This window comes from Rhinopithecus roxellana, chromosome 8 (genome assembly GCF_007565055.1).
Source record: "Rhinopithecus roxellana isolate Shanxi Qingling chromosome 8, ASM756505v1, whole genome shotgun sequence".
Taxonomy (NCBI): domain Eukaryota; kingdom Metazoa; phylum Chordata; class Mammalia; order Primates; family Cercopithecidae; genus Rhinopithecus; species Rhinopithecus roxellana.
Genome location: NC_044556.1, coordinates 16,929,937 through 16,945,201, shown reverse-complemented (window position 1 = coordinate 16,945,201; position 15,265 = coordinate 16,929,937). Strand labels below are relative to the sequence as shown.

General features: G+C 53.5%; 1 protein-coding gene across 1 annotated transcript; it reads right to left on the bottom strand.

Moving 5' to 3' along the window:
- Nucleotides 1-6,359: 6,359 nt before the first annotated feature.
- On the bottom strand, nucleotides 6,360-14,594 carry PGLS (6-phosphogluconolactonase). Its single transcript, XM_010361441.2, has 5 exons — nucleotides 14,259-14,594; nucleotides 9,797-9,904; nucleotides 8,668-8,769; nucleotides 8,210-8,350; nucleotides 6,360-6,707 (listed from the first exon to the last, which is right to left on the bottom strand). Exons 1-5 carry the CDS (start codon nucleotides 14,544-14,546, stop codon nucleotides 6,570-6,572), a joined length of 777 nt encoding a protein of 258 aa, XP_010359743.1. The 5' UTR covers nucleotides 14,547-14,594; the 3' UTR covers nucleotides 6,360-6,569.
- Between the last annotated feature and the right edge of the window lie 671 nt (nucleotides 14,595-15,265).

Below are 15,265 nucleotides of genomic sequence, written 5' to 3'. Positions count from 1 at the left end.
ATCTGGCAGGACCGGCCAGCAGTCACCGTGTATAGGGGCTGGGGGCTGGAACAGGGGGATGGGCAAGGATGGGACATCTAGTTCCTGGTGGCACACACACCCCCACCACTGTGCCTACCCTGTGCCTGGCGAGGCTGGACCCCAGAGAGGATACAGCCCTGGCCCAGCTCCTAGGTGTCCCCAGGCCAGGAGACAGAGCTGGACAGGCACTCCCAGACTGTCTCTGGGGTCAGTGCTGGGGCAGGGGGCAGATGTCAAGGTCTTAGAGGATGGGGGGGTCTGGCAGGGGTGAGCAGAGACTTGGGGGGCATTGAAGCTTCATCCTTGATTCCTTCCTCAGGCCAACACTGTCCCTCCTACCGGTCCATCACCTGGACTCCATTTCTTTTTCCTTTTTTTTTTTTAGAGACAGAGTCTTGCTCTGTCGCTCAGGCTGGAGTGCAGTGGCACGATCACGGCTCACTGCAGCCTGGAACTCCTGTGCTCAAGTGACCCTCTCGCCTCAGCCTCCAGAGTAGCTGGGCCCACAGGCACACGCCACCACCATGCCTGGCTAATTTTTGTATTTTTTGTAGACACAGGGTCTTCCTATGTTGCCCAGGCTGGTCTCAAATTTCTGGACTCAAGTGATCCACCTGCCTTGGCCTCCCAAAATGTTAGGATTACAGGTGTGAGTCACCACACCTGGCACAGTTCACTTAAGTGTCTCTTAAAGGTGTCCTTTTTTTTTTTTTTTTTTTTGAGATGGAGTCTAGAACCGTCGCCCGGACTCAAGTGCAATGGTGCGATCTTGACTCACTGCAACCTCCACCTCCTGAGTTCAAGCGATTCTCCTGCTTCAGCCTCCCGAGTAGCTGAGATTACAGGCGCCCGCCACCACACCCAGCTAATTTTTTGTATTTTCAGTAGAGACGGGGTTTCATTATGCTGGCCAGGCTGGTCTCGAACTCCTGACCTCGTGATCCGCCCACTTTGACCTCCTAAAGTGTTTTTTTTTTTTTTTGAGACAGAGTCTTGCTCTGTCGCCCAGGCTGGAGTGCAGTGGTGCGATCTCGGCTCACTGCAAGCTCCGCCTCCCGGGTTCACGCCATTCTCCTGCCTCAGCCTCCTGAGTAGCTGGGACTACAGCTGCCCGCCGCCACCACACCCGGCTAATTTTTTTTTTTTTTTTGTATTTTTAGTAGAGAGAGTTTCACCGTGTTAGCCAGGATGGTCTTGATCTCCTGATCTCATGATCCGCCTGCCTCGGCCTCCCAAAGTGCTGGGATTATAGGCTTGAGCCACCGTGCCCGGCCTTTTTTTTTTTTTTTTTTAAGATGGTGTCTCACTCTGTTGCCCAGGCTGGAGTGCAGTGGCATGATCTTGGCTCACTGCCACCTCCGCCTCCTGGGTTCAAGTGATTTCTGGCTAATTTTGTTTTGTTTTGTTTTGTTTTGTTTTGTTTTGTTTTGTTTTGTAGAGATGAGGTTTTGCCATATTGGCCAGGCTGGTCTCAAACTCCTGACCTCAGGTGATCCTCTCGCCTCAGCCTCCCAAAGTGCTGGGATTACAGGTGTGAGCCACCTCACCCAGCGGTGTCCCTTTTCTCGGGCCCAGACCCCATCTCCAGCACCCCCAAATCCTCAGTGCTGACCTCCCGAAGCTGTCCCACTGCCCTCTGAGAAAGCACCACTGAGGCCCCAGCTTCATCGCTCTGAGCGCTTTGCTCAGCCCCCTGTAGCTCCCGAAGCCCCCATGTCCCTCTGACCCCCGCGGTCTTGTCCAGTGCCTGAACTCTTGCTCCTGCCTCCTGCAAGTGGTCGTCCAAGCTTCACCCCTCAGGTGAAGAGACCAGATACCAGCCCCTTGGAGAGCCTTCCCAGTGCCCCTGGACTGGTTGGGCACGACCTTTATGTTCCAGCATTTCACCTTGGTTTGGTTAGTTGGGTGTCTCCACCCCTTCACCTGTTTTGTGCCTGGCACAGAGCAGCCCTCGATGTTTGCTGAATGAATGCATGAATGAATGAATGAATGAATGAAGGGAGGGCATGCAGTCTACACTCCAAGCTGAAATGTGATCAAATGGAGCCATCACAGGTCTTCTGATAAGGGGAGTGTCAAGCACTGAGCTGTGGATCCAGCGTTGGCTGGGGAGTGGGGTAGGTCCCTGAAGACCTCTCAAGGACACTGAACACTTCCCAGCAGCCAGGGGCTCCAGGCTGGAGGAAGGAAAGCCCAGAGCGTGGCCCCTCAGATGGCAAGATCCCCAGGGAGCCCCTGAGGCAGGCGGGCAGCTCATCAACGAATAGAGAACACGTGTCCCTCAATGTCCATTGCTCCTATTGGCTTCAGTAGTAGAATTCTTGATCATAACAGAGCCCATGGCTGTCCAGTGGAGACTCATCTTCCAGACTTCCCTGCTGCTGTGTGGGGCTGTGCAACCCAGGCTGGCCAAAAAGGAGTGAGCAGAAGTGTCTTGGGTGAATCCTGGGAAGCTTCTTCATGCTAGGGCTGGAATGTGGACACAATGGCTAGAGCACAAGCAGCCACCTTGGGCCATGAGGCAGAATCCAGCTGATGACAGGGCAAAGTAATGATGTAGAAGGAGCTAGGGTTCCCAAAGAATGTGTGGCATTGCTTTACCAGCCCTGAACAGTGTCTCTCCAGAGAAAGAGCTAAACCTCCATTTTGCCTAAGCCTCTAGTAATATCTGAATATAATCTTCACTAACACCCCAGGATTCATTTCTTCTTTTAAAAAAAATTTATGTTGGCCGGGCACGGTGGCTCAAGCCTGTAATCCCAGCACTTTGGGAGGCCGAGACGGGGGGATCACGAGGTCAGGAGATCGAGACCATCCTGGCTAACACGGTGAAACCCCGTCTCTACTAAAAAAATACAGAAAAACTAGCCGGCCGAGGTGGCGGGCGCCTGTAGTCCCAGCTACTTGGGAGGCTGAGGCAGGAGAATGGCGTCAACCTGGGAGGCGGAGCTTGCAGTGAGCTGAGATCTGGCCACTGCACTCCAGCCTGGGCGACAGAGTGAGACTCTGTCTCAAAAAAAAAAAAAAAAAAAATTTATGTTTTGGCCAGGTGCGGTAGCTCACACCTGTAATCCCAGCACTCTGGGAGGCCAAGGCAGGCGGATCACGAGGTCAGAAGATCGAGACCATCCTGGCTAACACAGTGAAACCCCGTCTCTACTGAAAATACAAAAAATTAGCCAGGCATGGTGGCGGGTGCCTGTAGTCCCAGCTACTCAGGAGGCTGAGGCAGGAGAATGGTGTGAACCCGGGAGGCGGAGCTTGCAGTGAGCCGAAATTGCGCCATGCACTCCAGCTTGGGTGACAGAGCGAGACTCCATCTCAAAAAAAAAAAAAAAACATTATGTTTTTTTCAGCCAGTCATTATGGCTCAAGCCTGTAATCCCAGCACTTTGGGAGGCCAAGGCAGGTGGATCACCTGAGGTCAGGAATCCGAGACCAGCCTGGCCAACATGGTGAAACCCTGTCTCTACTAAAAATACAAAAAAAAGCTGGGCGTCATGGTGGGCGCCTGTAATCCTAGCTACTCAGGAGGCTGAGTCAGGAGAATCACTTGAACCCAGGAGGTGGAGGTTGCAGTGAGCTGAAATCGGACCACTGCACTGGAGCTTGAGCAACAGGGCAAGACTGTATCTCAAAAAAAAAAAAGAAAAAGAAAACCATCAGATTATGAGACTGACAAGGAAGAAAAAATGCAACATACAGGATGGGCATGGAGGGGTCACGGAGGTGATGTTACCAAAGACCTAAATGAAAGGAAGCAAGGAGTCAGGCTCTGTGGTTCATGCCTGTAATCCCAGCACTTTGGGAGGTTGAGGCAAGTGGATCACTTGAGGTCAGGAGTTCGAGTCCAGCCTGGCCAGTATGGTGAAGCTTGATGTTTCTACTAAAAATACCAAAATTAGCCGGGAGTGGTGGCGGGTGCCTGTAGAACCAACTACTTGGGAGGCCAAGGCAGGAGAATCATGTGAATCCATGAGGTGGAGGTTGCAGGGAGCTGAGATCACACCACTGCACTCCAGCCTGGACAACACAGCAAGACCGTGTCCCCCCAAAAAAGAAAGCGAGGGTCCAAGCCATGCAAAAAGCTGCAGGAAAGGAGATATCAGGCAGCGGGCTCAGCACAGGCCAAGGCCCTGGGGTGGGAATGTGCTCAGCGGGCTCCAGGAACAGCAGAAGTGGGTATGCTGCAGGGAGACTGAGTGAGGGGCTGATGTTGCTGGGGAGAGGGGGAGGTGAAAGGCGCCATGTGGAGCCTTGTGGGATGGGTGGATTTCACTCCAAAGGCAAAACGGAGCAGGAAGAGTTGTCACTCTCGGGAAGGGTAGGAGATGGTGACAGCTCCAGTCAGAACCATCTATGTGGGGTCCCTGCGCTGGCTGCTCAATTTCCCTTCGCTTCTCAGCCCTGTGCCCATGGCTCTGGGGGCCACGGCCACCTGCCCTCACCCAGGCCCACAGCTGAGCTTACACTCAGCTCTCTTTGCTGTTTACCAACCTCCTTCCGGTCAGGCCCCATCCCACTTCCTCACTCTCACATCTGAGTGGCCCACCGGGACAAGATGGTGAAGGAAACTTCACTTTCTGTGGTTTCGGCTCCACTCTCACCCCGCATAGCCGCCTCTGTGTAGGTTTCAATTCCCACCTCCTGTTCAGCAGGGTGCCTCCTCTGGATCCCCCAGCAGAAGCCTGTGTATGGCTGGGCAGCCCCCATGCACCCACCAGCCTCCCACACTGTCATCCCTGGGGCCCGGAGAAAGCTGAAGCGTGGGCCATGAGCAGATGCACTCTGGGAAAATGTGCAGGAGCCCAGCACATGGAAACTAGACTCTCTGGTGCTTTCAAGGCTCTGAGCAGGTCTGCAGCATGGCTGAATCCAGTGTGTGGCCCTGTCAGTGCAGTTGGAGCTCAGCAGAGGGTTGACTTATGTCCCCCAAAGGACATGTCTACATCCTGACCCAGGAAACTCAGCACGTGACCTTATTCAGAACGCTTATTCCAAATAAGCATTTATTTGGAACTTATTTGGAATACTCATTTGGTATCTTGAGCAATCCTAAATCCAATGAGAGGTGTCCTTTTAAGAAAAGAGGGCTGGGCACAATGGCTTATGCCTGTAATCCCAAGACTTTGGCAGGCTGAGGCTGGAGGATCGCTTGATCTCAGGGATTCACGACCAACCTGGGCAACATACCAAGACCCTGTCTCTACAAAAAATTTGTACAAGTAGCCAGGCATGGTGGTGCGCATCTGTAGTGCCAGCTACTTGGGAGGCTGAGGTGAGAGGATCGCTTTAGCTCAGGAGACGGAGGCTGCAGTGAGCTGTGATTGCACTACTGCACTCCAGCCTGGGTGACACACAGAGACTCTGTCTCAAAAAAATAAATAAATAGGAGGAGAGAACACACAAGAGAAAGAAGTCCAAGTAAAGACAGGAGACTGGAGTGACACAGTCACAAGTTAAGGAATGCTAAGGACAGGAGGGGCCTGGGATGGGCTCTGCCTCAGAGCCTCCAGAGGGAACCAGCCCTGCCATCACCTTGACCTTGGATTTCTGATCTCTACAGCTAAGAGAGAATACATTTGTGTGTGCTTTTTTTTTTTTTTTTTTTTTTAAGACGGAGTTTCACTTTTGTTGCCCAGGCTGGAGTGCAATGGCACAATCTTGGTCACTGCAATCTCCACCTCCCGGGTTCAAGCAATTCTCCTGTCTCAGCTACCCAAGTAGCTGGGATTACAGGCACATGCCACCACACCCTGCTAATTTTTGTATTTTCAGTAGAGACGGGGTTTTGCCATATTGATCAGGCTGGTCTCAAACTCCTGACCTCGGGTGATCCGCCCGCCTCGGCCTCCCAAAGTGCTGGGTGGAGTGAGCCATCATGCCCAGCTTTTTTTTTTTTTTTTTTTTTGAGACGGAGTCTCGCTCTGTCACCCAGGGTGGAGTGCAGTGACACGATCTCAGCTCACTGCAACCTCTACCTCCCCGGTTCAAGTGATTGTTGTGCCTCAGCCTCCCAAGTAGCTGGGACTACAGGTGCGCACCACCACACCCAGCTAATTTTTGTATTTTTAGTAGAGACGAGATTTCACCATGTTGGCCAGGCTAGTTTCAAACTCCTGACCTCAAGTGATCTGCCCACCTCATTCTCCCAAAGTGCTGGGATGACAGGTGTGAGCCACCTCGCCCAGCCTGTTGTCTTAGGAAATTCATCCATGGCGGCTATGCCCCAGGGGAGCAGGCTCCACCCTTCTCCCCACGATGAGGGCTGTGGATCAGAACCTGGGCCAGGGCGCCCTCAGGCCTGCTGCCATCAAAGACCACGAGATAGTGCAGACTTCCAGCAACGCTCCTTTTAATATCCGGATGCCCAGAGCCACAGCCTGTGTGTTAAGCCCCGGGCAGGGCTGGTGGCTGGATGCTGTTGTTTTCCAGCAGCAGCACCACCACCAGCTTTTTTAAAGGAGAACCGAGAGCGTGGCGGCCAGCAGGGGCCCAGCCCCTGGGGCCAGTGCGCCTGGTCCCAGCTGCAGCGTCCCTCTGGCCAGCTACAAAGTGGAATGCTTCTCGAAGGGTACGGTCAGGAGTCGGGCGGCCGCCTCGTCCAAGAACCAGCACAGTTTCCCGGTGTGGGGCTGGACCAGGGCGGCAGGCACCGGGTTTTCCTCCTGGTCCTCCAAAATGCGCTGCAGAAGAGGAAAGAAGAGTAAAGCCCTGCCTGCGCCCCAGGCGCCGCCCCTCAGCACTCTCCTGGCTCCCCTGCCAAGGAGAAATAAGACTCTTGTATCCTCAAAATGTGACGATGCCCAGCTCAGCTGTCCTAGTGCCAAACAGCAGGGACAGAGTCCCTTCCTTTCTATCCACTATAACTATTTTAATTAATTTATTTTTTTGAGATGGAGTCTCGCTCTGTTGCCCAGGCTGGAGTGCAGTGATGCGATCTTGACTTACTGCAACCTCCGCCTCCCAGGTTCAAGTGATTCTTCTGCCTCAGCCTCCCAAGTAACTGGGATTACAGGCAAGTGCCACCACGCCCGGCTAACTTTTTTTTTGAGACAAAGTCTCAATCTTGTTCCCCAGGCTGGAGTGCAATGGCGCGATCTCGGCTCACTGCAACCTCCGCCTCCTGGGTTCAAGCGATTCTCCTGCCTCGGCCCCCCGCATTGCTGGGATTATAGGTTCCTGCCACCACACCCGGCTAACTTTTGTAATTTTAATAGAGATGGTTTCACCATGTTGGCCAGGCTGGTCTAGAACTCCTGACCTCAGGTGATCCACCCGCCTAGGCTTCCCAAAGTGCTGGGATTACAGGTGTGAGCCACCGCGCCCGGCTGTGCCTTTTTATTCATAATACCTCGTGACTTTCTTTTCTCTTGATTAGCCTTGTCAGGAGCTTGTCTATCTTTTAGATCTACTTACCATTAAAGTTTAAAATATATTAACTAACTCATTAATTTCTGATTTTAATTTCACTTAGTCCTGCCACTGACTTTTGTAGATTTATATTATTGTCCTTTTTCTAGTTTTTCTTTTTTCTTTTTCCTTTTTTTTTTTGAGATGGAATCTCACTCTGTCGCCCAGGCTGGAGTGCAGTAGTGATCTCAGCTCACTGCAACCTCCACCTCCCAGGTTCAAGTGATTCTCCTGCCTCAGCTTCCTGAGTAGCTGGGATTACAGGCGCCCACCACCATGCCCAGCTAATTTTTGTTTTTTAAGCAGAGATGGGGTTTCACCAGGTTGGCCAGGCTGGTCTGGAACTCCTGACCTCAGGTGATCCACCCGCCTTGGCCTCTCAAATGCTGAGCTTATAGGTATGAGCCACCACGCCCAGCCTATTATTGTCCTTTTTCTAATTCTACAGGAAAGCACTTAATTTTTATTTCAATGATTTGCTACTTAATAATTTTTTTAAAATGCATTTGAATGCTATTAATTTACCCCTGAGTGCAGCTTTGGCCTCATCTCATCAAGTTCATTTCATAGCGGTTAATACTTAACTAGCCTTTAATTGTAATTTCCTTTTTTTTTTTCCTTGTTTTCTAATTGCAATTTCAAGTTCCTTTCAACCCAAGAATGACTGAGTTTTCTTCAGATCTGATGCTTCAGCACAATAATGTCTGAGGCCATTATCTGTCCCTGGGGCCCACATGCCCATGAACTTCCCAGGACTAGAACCCTCTGCTGTTACCTTCAGAACAGCTGCCTTGCCTTCTCCGGTTGCCACAAAGATGACAGTTCGTGCTGCATTCAGGACAGGTAGCGTGAGGGTCACACGCTGTGGCGGTGGCTTCGGGGAGTCACTGATGGGAGCCACAATCTTCTCCCGCTCCTTGGGGAGGAAGCCCAGGGATGGAGGCAGAAGGACAATGTCACTTCAGCTTCTTGGACACTTACATACACCAGGCCTGGTCCAGCCACCGTTCCATCCCATCCTAACAATCCCATGGTGGGTAGTTTAAGGTCCTTGTTTTAAGGGGCTGAACTGAGACCTGGAAGGGTTGAGCCCACCAGGCAGGTACGCTGGTGGAGGCTGACTTGAACCCCGGCTCTAGACACCCCACTCTGCAGGTGGCCCTCCCCCTGGAAGTCCCAGATGTTAGGGACTGGGCTCAGGACTAGGGCGGAACCCTGCATTGGAGTGCTCACCTGCAGGAGGGGGTGGTCTGGGAAGAGTGAGCAGGTGTGGCCATCAGGGCCCACCCCCAGGATTAGCAGGTCGAAAACTGGGATGGAGTCCCCTTGGAATGCCTGGGCGTAGGGAGAAGACAGTCTTGAGAGGTTGCAGGTGGCAGGGTCAGGGGAGACTCAGAGGACACAGAGACCGTTGTCAAATAAAAAAATACAAGTAGCTGTGGCTGGGTGTGGTGGCTCACACCTGAAATCTCAGCAATTTGGGAGGCTGAGGTGGGCGGATCACAAGGTCAGGAGTTCAAGACCAGCTTGGCCAACATAGTGAAACCCTGTCTCTACTAAAAATACAAAAATTAGCCAGGCATGGTGGCGAGTGCCTGTAGTCCCAGATACTTGGGAGGCTGAGGCAGAATTACTTGAGCTCGGGAGGCAGAGGTTGCAGTGAGCCGAAATTGCATCACTGCACTCCAGCCTAGGTGACAGAGTGAGATTCCGTCTCAAAAAAAAAAAAAAAAAAAAAAAACAAGGCCGGGCACAGTGGCTCACACCTGTAATCCCAGCACTTTGGGAGGCCGAGACAGGTGGATCATGAGGTCAGGAGATCGAGACCATCCTGGCTAACACGGTGAAACCCCGTCTCTACTAAAAAATATAAAAAATTAGCTGGGTGCGGTGGCTGGCGTCTGTAGTCCCAGCTACTCAGGAGGCTGAGGCAGGAGAATAGCATGAACCCGGGAGGTGGAGCTTGCAGTAAGCCAAGATCGCACCACTGCACTCCAGCCTGGGCGACAAAGCAATACTCCGTCTCAAAAAAACAAACAAACAAACAAACAAACAAAGAATGAATGAAATACAAGTAGCTGTAACACAGGAAACTGTGCTCAGCCTAGCCTGTGATCAAAGCCACACCCATCATATTTCACCAAGATGTGAGGACCCAGGCCTGTTACCTGGGCAACAGAGGCTGGGTGGCCTTCAGGCTTCCCAGGGCAGGGCTGTGGCCTTGAAGAGGGGATTCCTCAAAGGGATCTGCCAGTTATCCCTGGGGCAGTTCCTGCTGGTGACAATCAGAAGGCCGCTCTGTTGCCTGGGGTGTGGCCACTTCGTGGATGTGACTCCCTTGCAGCTGCTCCTTGGGGCTCACCTGTCTCAGCTTCTTGGCGTAGTCCTCAGCCGCCTCCTCCACAGGCAGCTCGGGGTTAATGGTGATCACCTGGCTTTCTGGGATCGGCAATCTGGAGAGAAGATGCGTCTGCAGCCAACAGAGGGACAGTGTCACCAACAGTAACGTGACCACCTGGATCCTCCAGGGAGGCTATGACATTACTATTGTAACACTCATTTACAGATGGGGAGACTGAAGCATGGGGAGGCTGGCGCATTTGTGCAAGGTCCTTCGGTTGGTGAGTGATACTTTGGTTGGTGAGTCACCTCTGGGATGCTGGAAGCCAAGATCCTAAGCCCTGGGTGATGCTGCCTCTCAGGGCACAGGAGGTTCAAGGACAAGAGGGAGCCCTGCTGCTCTTGGGGGGCTGGACAGGAGGGCGGTTCTCCTGGGTGAATCGAGATCATGGTGGTTCCTGCTGGGGCCAGCATTACAGGAGTCTTTCAATTCCGTTGTATTTGGGGGGTTTCCTGGCCACAGCCTGCACGTGTCTAGCCAGCCCATTGTCCTGTTTCAAAGCCTCCAGGGTCCCACAGCCCTTGGGATAAAACTCAGCCCCTCACCGCCCTCCATGGAGAAGGGTGACCTTCTTCATCCCCACCCTCCCTCCTGACGCTGCCTGGGAAACTCCTATACATCTCTCAGGCCACTTCCTCCGAGAAGCCACCCCCGCCTGCACCTGCCCCACTATAGGGAGTGGGGGCCAGGTTTGCCCAGGCCCAGCACTTGTGGACAACGCACAGTAGATGCCCTGGCCTGTGAATGGTGGAGGAGTTGGCAGCAGATTTAACTCAAAAGCACTTGGAGTCAGGCCTCCTGCAAGGAGAAAGCTGCAGCCCTATCCTGCTGAGATGCGCCCAGGGAGTCCTGATCTGCTCTGAGATGGCTTCCATGTCTTGGTGCCTCACTGTTGTGCAGAGTCTAGTCCAGTGAGCTGAGGCAATGCTAAGGTGAGCCACAAAGTAAACGCAGGGGCTGACTGCCTTGAATGCTGAGGAGTATGAGCTCCACATTGAGGGCACTGGGGAGCCAAGGAGGGTGTGTGAGCTGGGGAGGGACACAATCGTATCCATAGTTGGAAAGACCACTCTGCTTTGTCCAAGTTCCCTGTGTTAGTCTATGCAGGCTGCTATCACAAAACACCATAAACCTGAGGCTTATAAACACCAGAAAATGGCCAGGCATGGTGGCTCATGGCTGTAATCCCAGCACTTTGGGAGGCTGAGGTGGGACAATCAGTTGAGCCCAGGAGTTTGAGCCCAGCCTGGGCAGCATAGTGAGACTTCATATTTACTTAAAATAAAAAATTAGCAGCCTCAAGCGGTGGCTAATGCCTGTAATCCCAGCATTGTGGGAGGCCGAGGCGGGCGGATCACCTGAGGTCAGGAGTTCGAGACCAGCCTCACCAACATGGAGAAACCCTGTCTCTACTAAAAATACAAAATTAGCTGGGCGTGGTGGTAAATGCCTGCAATCCCAGCTACTTGGGAGGTTGAAGCAGGAGAATCACTTGAACCCGGGAGGCAGAGGTTGCGGTGAGCTGAGATCGTGCCATTGCACTCCAGCCTGGGCAACAAGGGCAAAACTCCAACTCAAAAAAAAAAAAAAAAAAATAGCTGGGCCTGGTGGTGTACACCTGTGGTCCCAGCTAATGAGGAGGCTGAGGCAGGAGGATTGATAGAGCCTAGGAGTTGAAAGTTGCAGTAAGCCATGATCGTGCCTCTGCACTCTAGCCTGGGCAACACAACAAGATCCTATCTCGAAAAAAGAAAGAAAAGGAAAGGAAAAGGAAAGAAAGTATAGGAAGGAAGGAGGGAGGGAGGGAGGGAAGGAAGGAGGGAGGGAGGGAGAGAGGGAGGGAAGGAAGGAAGGAGGGAGGGAGAGAGGGAGGGAAGGAAGGAAGGAGGGAGGGAAGGGAAACAGGGTCTTTCCAGATGTAATTAGTTAAGAACAAGTCATAGTGGATTAGTGTATGTCCTAAATCCAATGACTGGCATCCTTATAAGATGAGAAGACACACAGAATCCGAGAAGGCCATGTGCAGACAGAGGCAGGAACTGGAATGATGTGACCCCAAGCCAAGGAACGCCCAGAGCCCCCAGAAGATGGAGGAGAAAATGAAGGATCCTCCCAAAGAGCTTTCAGATGGGGCATGACCCCATCAACACCTTGATTTCAGACTTCTGGCCTCTAGAACGGTGAGAGAATAAATTCCTGTGGTTTTAAGCCGCTCTGTTTGTGGTCATTTGTTATGTAGCCCTAGGGAACCAATACAATTCCCCTCACAGAGAACTGGCAGAAGGAGCAAGTCCAGATTTGTTCCCATCACACAGCCTTGGCCTTGGCTGAGCCCTCTTGCCACAGCTTGACCATGGCCAGCTCCTGCACATGCTCCAGCTCTCAGCTCAAATGGCACCTTCTCAGGACCCCCCACCCCATAGCCCTTGATGAATGCCCACTCCCTATTCCCTAGCACTCTGCAGCATTTCACATTTATTTATTTATTTATTTAGAGACATAGTCTCAACTGTCGCCCAAGCTGGAGTGCAGTGGCACAATCTCAGCTCACTGCTCCTACATTCAAGCGATTCTCCTGCCTCAACTCCCGTAGCTGGGATTACAGGCACGCGCCACCACACCCAGCTAACTTTTGTATTTTTAGTAGAGATGGGGTCTCACCATGTTGGCTAGGCTGGTCTCCAACACCTGACCTCAGGAGATCCGCCCTCCTCGGCCTCCCAAAGTGCTGGGATTACAGGCACAAGCCACCACACCCGGCCAAAAACCCGCTTTTTTTTCCTTTAAGACAAAGTCTCGCTCTGTTGCCCAGGTTGGAGTGTAATGGCATGATCTCGGCTCACGCAATCTCCACCTCCCGGGTTCAAGCGATTCTCCTGCCTCAGTCTACCAAGCAGCTGGGATTACAGGCACGCACCACCACACCTGGCTAATTTTTGTATTTTTAGTAGAGACAGGTTTCACCATATTGGTCACGTTGGTCTCAAACTCCTGACCTTGTGATCTGCCTGCCTCAGCCTCCCAAAGTGCTGGGATTACAAGCGTTAGCCACCGTGCCCAGCCAATTTTTGTATTTTTTTTTTTAGTAGAGATGGGGTTTTGCCACGTTGGCCAGGCTGGTCTCGAAATTCTGACCTCAGGTGATCCACCCACCTCAGCCTCCCAAAGTGCTGGGATTACAGGCGTGAGCCACCACGCCCGGGCAAAACCCGCTTTTTAATGATGCTCTTGGAAAACACACACAGGAAGGTGGAAGTTAAATGTGTACCCAACTATGAAGTCAGATGAGGCAGGGTCACACCCTGGCTGCCCCTCTGGTCACTAGATGCCTTGGGCAGGTAAACTCTCCTCTTCTGGCCTCAGTTTCTCCATCTGTGAAATGGGTGTAACATCTCATAGGCTGTGGTACGGATTCATGAATTGATGCATATAAAGCATTCAGTAAGCCTTTTTTCTTATTAATAAAAAACCCACAAACCCATCATCAGCTCAAGATTCTATGCAAAGAGAAGACGACACACCCAGCATGGGGTGTCCCTTGACGCTGCCAGGCTCAGGTGACTTGAGGTTCCTGGTCTTTGAGCCCGCCCCTCCCACTCTTCTTCCCTCGGCCAGACCAAGGCTCCTCCAAGCCTCAGTTTCCCTGTCTATAAAAAGAGCGCGTTCCTCTGATTCTATAGAATCCTTAGGCTCAAGGCCAAAGATAAAGAGCCTGGAAGCAGAGCCATCAGAGCGGCAAAGCTGCCCAGGGATCCTCGAGAACTCGCCGGGGTTAGAGATCATGACCCTGAGACTCAGGCTCTACACCTGATTTCCTCGTGCCCCCGTCCGCTAGGGGGCTGAGTTACGGGCATCGTATTGACAGGGGCCACTCGGATTCCATTCCAGGCCCTTGCCCGTGCCGTTCCCTCTGCCTGGCCACCGGATGAAGCATGAAGACGGACTACAAGTAGACCATTTCTAGCCCTGCCCAGATAAATGCAGAGGGCGCAGTGAGATCCTGCGGGATCCACCGTAGGCGGAGTTCAGGCGGAGGGCGAGCCCAGTCGGCAAGACCCCCAGCGGCCCCCGTAGCCGAGGTGCAGGCAGTGGGCGTGGCACTCTCGGCATGACACCCCAGGAGCCCCGTAGCCGAGATGCAAGCGGTGGGCGCGGCCTTTTTGGCATGACCCCCAGCGGCCCACGTAGTCGAGGTGCAGGCAGTGGGCGCGGCCCTCTAGGCGTGACTCCCAGTGGCCCCCGTAGCCGAGGTGCAGGCAGTGGGCGCGGCCCGCTCGGCGTGACTCCCAGCGGCCCCCGTAACCGAGATGCAGGCAGTGGGCGCGGCCCTCTCGGCATGGCCCCCGGCGGCCTCCGTAGCTGGGGTGTAGGTGGCAGCTGTGGCCCTCTCGGCGTGACCCCCGGCGGCCCCCGTAGCTCTCACCCGGTAGAGGCCGTACGTGCTCTCGGCGTGATCGAAGGGCACGAGGCGCTCGTCGCAGAAGCCCAGCGTCCAGCGCGCTAGGCTGACTGGCCCGGCAGGGGCGACGGCGGCGGGCAACTCGCGGGCTAGCATCGAGACGAGGCTCCCGCCCGACAGGCCGAGCGCGAAACGGGCGCGGGCCCCCGCCAGGCAGCATGCTGCGCGCTGGGCCACCAGCTGCGCTAGCGACGCACCCAGCTCCTGGGGGCTCGAGAACACCGAGATGAGGCCCGGGGCCGGCGCGGCCATGGCGAGGGCGGCGGTGGGGAGGCGGAAGCGCTCCCGACGGCCGCTAGTACGCCTGCGCAAGGGCCGGCCCTACCGCTTGTCTTCGAGTACTTTGGGCGATTGCCTTTGGTACATGCGCAATGAGGCAAGTGAAGCACCACGGCGTCGGTCCTGGCCCTACCCATTGAATCTTTATCTGCTGTGCCTGAGCCCAAGTGAGTTCGGGAAGCCAGTGCCTGAATGCTCAATCTTGCGGTATCAGGGAGGGCCAGAGAGGGGAGCTCAAGAAGAGGACGCCCTTTCGAGGTGGCAGGGATTTTCTGGAGGAGGGCGTATTTTGACGAGTTTTAAAATTTCTGCACCTTTAAACATATTTATCTTGTTGCTAGTTGTTGTCCACCCCCGTTAATTAAAATATAAGCCCTATAAACTTAGGGATATTGTTTTTTTCACTTAATGCCTCGTAAGCTTCCTGAACTATGCCTGGCACAAAGTAGGGTATGAGGCCGAGCACAGTGGCTCATGCTTGTAATCCCAGCCCTTTGGGAAGCCGAAGTGGGCGGATCACCCGAGGTCGGGGGTTCGAGACCAGCCTGGCCAACATGGTGAAATCCCGTCTCTACTAAAAATTAAAAAAATTAGCCGGTGTAGTGGCGCGTGCCTGTAATCACAGCTACTCGGGAGGCTGAAGCAGGCGAATCGCTTGAACCCCGGAGGCGGAGGTTGCAGTGAGCTGAGAT

Coding starts and splice junctions, on each gene's coding strand:
- PGLS (XM_010361441.2), bottom strand. CDS start 14,546: ATGGCCGCGCCGGCCCCGGGCCTCATCTCGGTGTTCTCGAGCCCCCAG. Junction 8,770..9,796: donor ACGCCAAGAAGCTGAGACAG/GTGAGCCCCAAG, acceptor CCCTACGCCCAG/GCATTCCAAGGGGACTCCAT. Junction 6,708..8,209: donor GCAAGGCAGCTGTTCTGAAG/GTAACAGCAGAG, acceptor CCTCTTCTGCAG/CGCATTTTGGAGGACCAGGA.